Source organism: Musa acuminata, chromosome BXJ2-3 (assembly GCF_036884655.1).
Source record: "Musa acuminata AAA Group cultivar baxijiao chromosome BXJ2-3, Cavendish_Baxijiao_AAA, whole genome shotgun sequence".
NCBI lineage: Eukaryota > Viridiplantae > Streptophyta > Magnoliopsida > Zingiberales > Musaceae > Musa > Musa acuminata.
The window spans coordinates 38208422-38216588 of NC_088340.1; the positions used below are offsets into that span (position 1 = coordinate 38208422).

Below are 8167 nucleotides of genomic sequence, written 5' to 3' on the forward strand. Positions count from 1 at the left end.
CAAACAAGTTCAAACTTTTCCAAAACTACTAACAAATTATTATAAGATTTTAATATAAAATTTTTATTCATGAAGGATTAAGGATAATTTTATAAAAAAAATATTTTTTAATATATTTTATGAATGAGTGTAAGGATAATATTAAATAAAAATTAATATATTTTAAGGATATTTTTTTATTATTTTTTAAAATATGTTTATATAAAAATTAATATGTTTTTAAATTTATTCGAGTGTAATTCGATTACAATGACTAATATAGATAAACTATGAGGATAAGAAGGAAAAAGAGGGAGAGGAAAGAGGAAAGAGAAGAGTAGAAGGATAAGAGAGAGAGAGAGAGAGAGAAAGGGGGAGAGGGAGGTGGAGGTAAGGTAGGGGAAGGGGGATGGGGAGGAGGAAATCGATGAAGAGGGTGAGAAGAAAGAAGCTAATAGAGAGGGAGAGGAGGTGGCGAAATGAGAGGTGGCGAGGGTAATTTGGAAAGGATAGCAGAATAATTTAGGGAAATTTATAATATAAGATTTAAAAAGAATAAATCAAATACTAAGATTTTTATTGAACCTATCTAGTTTGATTCATGTCCAATAAATCAATTTAACTCAAATAACTTGGGAGTAAACTAAGGATCAATCATAATATATAAAATGTTAATAAAAAAAAAAATTTATGTCATTGGTCCTTCAACGCTTCGTCCGATTCTTCGGCGCATCGTCCTCTCCTGTAGCATATTGTCCAATTGGCTAGTTGACTCCGCAACTCCGATATCCTTGTTACGATACTCGCTCTTCTTGGCCCGATGTCGGAGTCCACGGCTCGAAGCCTTCTGTTGATACGTCGACCGATCCACTGGTTCGACGTTCAATCTTCTGGCATGTTTCCTCCGGCACAACATTGAATTTTCTTGCTTTAATTGTCTCATCCTGATCGAAGCATCCTGCGTCACTTAACACAGAGATTAAATTATAAGCATATATCAAGTGGTTTCATTATCAAAATACGAAATTCAACGTAAAAAAAGAGTATCTCTTAATTAAAAAATAAATATTAGAGTGTCACATGATAAAATTTGACTATTGAGGAGGTTTTTTTTTATAAATTACTCAAATTGATTTACAAAGCAAGATGATGTTTCCTATTGAGACAGTTACCTAAGTTAATTTTATTAATGGTTTAACATTTATGTTTTTTTTTTTTCATAGCACGTATGGACTGTAACATGGACATATTTAGCATATTATGATTTGATACATAGTGTTAAACAGTAGGCAACTATTAACTTGAGCTTAATGGTCGATAAAAGTTAGATAAGTTTACTATTATTTACTTAAGCATAAACATTTTAGGTTGATTATTTATATGCCTCTGAGTTAATTGAATTAGCTATCCTATCTCATTATCGGGTTAACCATTTATACTTGAGCTTAAGTATTTTAGATCAATAACGATTATATCATGAAAAAGATATAATCTATTTTATATTAACTACCAGAAAAAGATATATTCGACTTGTATACATAAACATATGATAAAAAAAAAACTTGATACACTATTAAATAATTAAAATCTAATATATTCTCGGTTTACTCATTTATACGAATCACAACGATCAAAATTCACAACAACATCAGTGATTTGGTCAACGCATTCATGAGGTGATTGTTACTTGCAAAATTGGATTGTGATAGTCAACGTTTTGTATGAAATGATAGCAGTCAAGAATTAACTTTTTCCACACCAATTTTGGGAAAAATCTTCTCTGATAACATCAGCTAATCTGATAGAAAAGGCTTCTATGAGTTTGTTTCCATTTAATCAACTTGTTCATGACCTGCATCATTATCATCCTTGCAGTACATGTGTGCTTGCTTTCTGTGACAAGAAACAGCCTTTTCTTTTCTCTCTCTCTCTCTCTCTCTCTCTATCTCTCTCTATCTTTCTTTCTTAAGTAGATCACTTCACTGGAGATTTAGCACCACAAGCTTGAAAGGTTGAGCATTGCCACACTCCAAAGAAACAAGACCACTGATTTCTTTAAAGCTTCCCTTGCTGGTTCTTTAACAACTCATCATCCCCAAAGATGGCTCATCCTGCAAGGAACAGAGTTTTCCTCAGACCTTAACCCGAGTAACAGAGCACCAGTGCAGGGCCATTTGTCTATACCATCTCAAGTGCCCATTGCAGTTCAGATTGGAAATCTCCTTTCCAAGGCAGATGGAGAATGCTAGCAAAGGCAGCATGCATTGTTACCACCACAGACAGTTGGCAGAAGATGAAGATGGTGGTTGCTTGGAAGCATAGCATGCATGCAAGCAAGTAAACATCCGATCCAGATGGGATGGTGTTCTCTTTCTTTGTCATTGGATTCTTCCTTCCCCATGATGAATGATTGACTTCATCATTCATTGCCCTCAAACATATGTTTCGATTCTTCCACATACAGGGACGTGAAGCCATAGGAGAATGTCTCTTTTATATATATATATAAACAGCAAGCCACATTTATTTGTCAAGAGACATTGATCCTATGCTTGAGACACATTTCATCTCTTTTATATATATATATAAACCCAGAAGTAAGATCAAATAAGGAATCCAATGACAGGATAAATTATCATACAGAAAGATAAAATCCATGGAATAGAAACTTCTTGTCCAAATTTTGTTGCCAAGCTAAATATTACATAAAGCTGAGGAAAGTCTGATAAGGAGGAGATCCAAAGTAAACAGTTAAACAGGACTTGCAAGGATTCGCAATCATCCAAAAATAATGTGAAGTCTCCAAATAAAGGTTTGGAGGGTGAGGGAAGCAGAATAGATGCCACAGGCTTCACTCTTCCTCTTTCAGTGTAAGCCAAAAAAACTTGCCCCCAAAGTTCATTTAGCGGTTCATCTCCTCCTCCTCCCCTGTTCTCTCTCGATCTTCCTTGAACTTGTTGGTGTTTCCTCATCCTTCCCAACCGAAGAATCCTTACAACACAATCTTTTCATTTGTCTCCTTGCCTTATGGAGAAACAGTTGCACAATTTCCAGCCACATTCCACGCAAAGTTGGCAGCCCTTCGCCCTCCTTAGCATTCCCCCAAGCATGCTGACGGACTCATTCCTATAAAAGCCTACTAATTTTCATCTGGACAATTGTTCTTCAATTGCAGCTCCTGCCGTAGCATCACAATCGCATCGTAGTGTGCTCTTCTTCATCGTCCTATGGAGACAGCAAGAGATGGCGAGCCAAGTATTCGACTGCGGATCGTCGAGCAAATTGGCAGTGTGAGCGTCAAGCTTGTGGACAATTATGGCTCGACGTTCTTCGAACCCCAGAGAGAGATGAATGACCCTTCGAAGAGCGTGGACCAGGACGACGATTCAGCTGGGCCGTGCAGAATCCATGGCGTTGTCGAAGCTCCCGAGAAGAAGCTGACGCTCTTCGCGCTCCGGCTTGCTGTCATCGAGAAGGCCGCCAGTGGCCTCGGAACGCTAGGCTTCATATGGGCCACCGTGGTTCTCCTGGGAGGCTTCGCCATCGCGCTCGAGAGGAAAGACTTCTGGTTCATCACCATCATCCTCCTCATTGAAGGCGCCCGCATCTTCAGCCGGAGTCATGAGCTTGAGTGGCAGCACCAGGCCACCTGGTCCCTCACCGAGGCCGGCCGGTCGAGCTTCCGAGCTCTCAAGTCCAGCTCCCGCGTCCTCCTCCAATCACTGAAGCTCGTTTTCCGGCCATTCTCGATTCACACCACGAGAATGCCGAGCAACGTCCACATGATCAACGACCTGAGATCGCAAGTCGCTCCTTCGCCGCCGCTACGGACATGGCACACCCGTGACGTCCCCATCCTCCCATTCTCCGGATGGGTTTTCCTCCCCCGGAACGTCAGCCGACTGCTCTACTGGCTGCAGTTGCTCGCGGCCTCTTCATGCATCTCCCTCTCGCTCATGCGGCTGGTGAAGCAGGACTTCGGCGAGCTGCCTCCGGGCGACCCCGACAAGAAGAACCGCAAGGCGGCGCTCAACATCTTCTACAGCCTGGCGCTCGCGGAGGCGCTCCTGTTCCTGGCCGAGAAGGCCTACTGGGAGTGGAAGGTGAGCTACCGCCTGCTGCTTGAGGAGGTGAACAGGGAGTGCCACCTCGGCGCCACCGGCATGGTGTCCATCAAGAGGTTCTTCTACGACGCCTACTCCAAGTGCATCGAGGGGAGCATCTTCGACGGGCTTAAAATGGACCTCGTCACCTTCGCGGAGGAGCTCCTCGGGTCGAGTTCCCGCGACGAGCAGCTTATCGGAGCCCGCATCCTGCTCAAATTCTCCACCAGCCACCGCTTTGCCGACGGCACCCTGCGCAAGATTGGCACGTCGACTCCGGTCATCGAGAGGCTCATCGAGATGCTGAATTGGAAGAACCCAGCCGAGGAGGAGATCAGGAGGTCAGCTGCGGTCATCATCTCCAAGCTCGCCGGAAAGAAGCAGAATGCTCTCCGAGTGGCCGGCATTCCTGGAGCCATGGAATCAACCTCTTCATTGCTGTACACAGGTGGAAGCAGCTCGAATTCAAGGCCTGATGAGGTATGCCGCCTGTGTGCCGCCGCGGACAATACCAACCACGAGTTCTCGGTGTTCAATCTGTTAGGCCTGCTGATTCTGAAGAAGCTCACCAAGGATCATGACAACTGTGCAAAGATTGGCCATACCAGAGGACTACTAGCTAAGATCATAGACTTCACCAGTGGCGGGGAGAAGCTGAAGATGAGAGAGAGCACAACTGAGTCGCATGTCAAGGCAATGAAGAGGTCACTGCAGGTAGTGAAGATGCTTGCAAGCACGACAGGGCAAACCGGGAAGGTGCTCCGGCAGGAGATATCGGAGATCGTATTCACTAGCAGCAACATCAGGGAAATCTTGCAGTACGGGGAGAGCCACATAATGCTTCAGAAGCTAGGAATTGAGATCCTAACGAGCCTTGCAATGAACGAGGAGGCAAGGGAGAGGATTGGCAACACAGGGGGGATGATTAAGGAGCTGCTGTGGATCTTCTTCAAGGATGGATACAGCCAGCAGCAGAAGGCATTGAAGGTAGAAGCAGGGGAGGCGCTTGCGATGATGGCATTGGAGAGCAAGAACAACTGTTACAGGATTCTGAAAGAGAGGAACATCGTCGAAAAGCTCGTTGAAGCACTGGATGATCCGGTGCTTTGGATAAATTCGGCGAGGATCCTTTGCAACCTGTGCAAGTATGTTGGCAATGAGTCCTTCTTCTGTCTGAGAGGAGTCACTGCAGGCATTAGCACGGTAAGACTGTCATGATTTTTGAATAAGTAGCAAATATATGATCTTACTTCGAAATCGAAAATATAAGATGGATCAAGTTAGAATTTACTAACTTATTACTCATATTAACTAGAACATACATAATTATTTAGATTAATTCTACCTGCAAACTGAAAAATCATTGGTCAAACAATAAGTTTTTACTGTTTCTCTATGTTCACTTGTTGCCTGAAAACCAAACTTCACTGCAACTGTTCTTAAAGAAAGGAAGGAAAAAGTTGTGTAATTTCTTTTCTATTAGTCAGATAATGTCTTTTTTTCTGTCTGATCCTTTAATATTGTTGAATATGTTCTGTTTTTTATAATCTTCATTTCTTATGTTTGACTATAAGTTACAGGTTCTGGAACAAAAAGATCAGCTAATGCTAGACATTATCATATATATTCTTATCAAAGTAACTATATAAGTTCTATCTAACATGCTCATGTTTCATCTATTTTCCACTTTTGTTTTTGTTGTTTTTGCTTCTTAGTTCTATGCTTAGAATTAGACTAATACATGGTGATTGATATTAGTTTCCTAGTGAGGTTTAACTTGTGAAACAAGCAAATGCTTGACACCCTTGCTGCGTTCCTATAGGTTCTGAATGCAATCATGACAGCAGAGATGAAACAGCTGGAGGTATCTCTTGGTCTTGCCATACAAGTTTACAGATTCATGGATGCTCAAGAATATGCCCAGAAACTAGAACAACACAGCATTAAGGATGTGGATTTTGCAGAGAGACTGGTGAAAATACTTCAGAAGTATAACTACCCATGTCCCAAGGTGCCCAGAATAAGGAGATTTGTAATAGAAATCACAATCTGGATGATGAACTCTGATAGAAAATATATCAGATTCTTCACTGAACTAGGTATGGAGAAGGAGCTTGAATGTGTCTCAGAAACCACATCAGAGCTCGAATGCTTCGATGTATTTTCTGGCAGTGTGGGACTGAGCCGGCACAACGCACCACTTTGCGCCCTTGTGGACATTGCATTAGAGTTGCTGAATACAAGCTGAATAAGCAAGAATGTTCACATTTGAATAATCACATTCTTTTTCATAAGAGTTGTATTTATTCATTGATAAATGAGGCCAATGATGTTGTACATATATTAAAATGTATGATTAATTGAAAAAAGTCCTCAAAAGTTCTTGGGCTGCATTTTGTTTTCGCTACAGTGAATATTATCTGTGCATAATTCTTCGTAATCTTAAAAGAAAATGTTTCAACTTGGGACTGCATATTGAAGTCATAGTTACACCATTATGATGACACTGTGACCCTGTTGGTATCATAAAAAGTTATAGAGGCCTCCCTTTTATCATAGGAATATTAGCACGAGGAACAATTTTGCGTCTAGGTAATTTGAAGTGCATAAGTCACTGATATTGCAGTTGACATTCACTTTTAAATGGCTGAATGGAAAGTTTTTGCTAGTTGTTCTGGTTGTGGTGTTTTTAGAGTAGTGCATCCTTCTTCGCTTGCATTGTGGTTCATAATATCTATAAGCAGCTCACTGGGTGCTGCATCTGTAATACCCCTTGTTTAATCCTATATCAGACGTAGGAGAATAATTGAATTGGATTACAAAGGCTTGATGGGTGTACTACTGTTACCTTAAGCATTTTGGACATTGCGAGGGGCCTGAGAATTTTATTATTGGTTTCATCGACCGAAAACTAAAACTTATATGACTGAAAATTAAGACAATCAACTTCATTTCACCTCAGTTTTGAACATACAGGAAGAAGGTACCTGACGATGGCCGCAGATATGAAATCAGAGCTCCCTTTGCCTGATTCTATAGAAGTCCACTCCCAGCAACTTCAGTATCCTGAATAAACCCACAGCACTCAGCTTCAGTTGCTTGAAACCAGACACCAACCAGGTGTAAGGCTTGTTGCGTCTTTTCTTCAAACATCTGGTGAGCAACGACGAACAGATTCAAATTGAATGAGCCGAGCAGAGAAGAGGAGGGAGTCAGAGGGCCCTAGCTGAGGAATTGATCAAGCAGTGGCCGGGCTCCAAGGCCGAAGAAGCCGAGTTCAAACATAGCAAGCTGGTAGCCGCATCCATGTCGTCGGCGCTACCTTCAGCCTCTTCCGGACGCACCCGCTTCACCAACCGCCGGATCGGGTCCGGTTCGCGGTGCCAAGTGTTTTGATTTCTTCGTTTCAGAAACGCTGCAACGTCATCCATTTAAGAAACACTTCAAGGCATTGTTTTGTTTCAATTTTTATTTTAGAAAATATTAATTTTCAGACATTTTTATATTACTCTTAAATCACCAAAAGGACAAATAATGTCGGCTGAATTAAAAATTAGGATAATTTCTTTGTTGGATTGAAATTATCAAATCGGTGAAAAAATATGGGATAATAGAAAATTCAGATCCATGTTGACATCACACATACAATACATAAGATCAATACAGATGTTACATACGCCATATATATATGTGTATATATATATATATCAAATAATATAGATGACGCTCATATCAAAATTTATTATTTATATAATAATATATTATATAACACGAAGGTCTAAACGGAAACGTGGTCACTCAATGTCAATTATTGAATTTGAAAGTGGAAATCATCTACATAATTCTCTTTAAGCTTTTGATCCCTCACCCATTACATTAGTATATTAATACTACAACTTGTAATATCACGTCGTACGATAATAAGCTGATCATTCATCCATCAGTGATTCATTCGGGATAGTAACATCAAGATTGGTGCAATGTCTAAATTAAACTTAAAGGACCTAAAATTCCAATGTACTTAATTTGATACATCAATTAAACATTTAAATATACTATTTCTTTTTTCTTTTTTGAGAGCGTTT

At 40.7% G+C, this 8167-nt stretch overlaps 1 protein-coding gene and 1 long non-coding RNA gene across 2 annotated transcripts; one reads left to right on the forward strand and one right to left on the reverse strand.

Moving 5' to 3' along the window:
* Positions 1-2577: 2577 nt before the first annotated feature.
* LOC135608095 (uncharacterized) lies at positions 2578-7485 on the reverse strand. Its single transcript, XR_010485412.1, has 2 exons — positions 7070-7485; positions 2578-5268 (listed from the first exon to the last, which is right to left on the reverse strand). It is a non-coding gene; the product is annotated as an uncharacterized LOC135608095 (long non-coding RNA).
* LOC135608093 (uncharacterized) lies at positions 3207-6823 on the forward strand. The gene is made up of 2 exons (XM_065100556.1): positions 3207-5285; positions 5905-6823. The coding sequence occupies exons 1-2, from the start codon at positions 3207-3209 to the stop codon at positions 6328-6330; spliced, it is 2505 nt and encodes an 834-aa protein (XP_064956628.1). The 3' UTR covers positions 6331-6823.
* Positions 7486-8167: the final 682 nt, after the last annotated feature.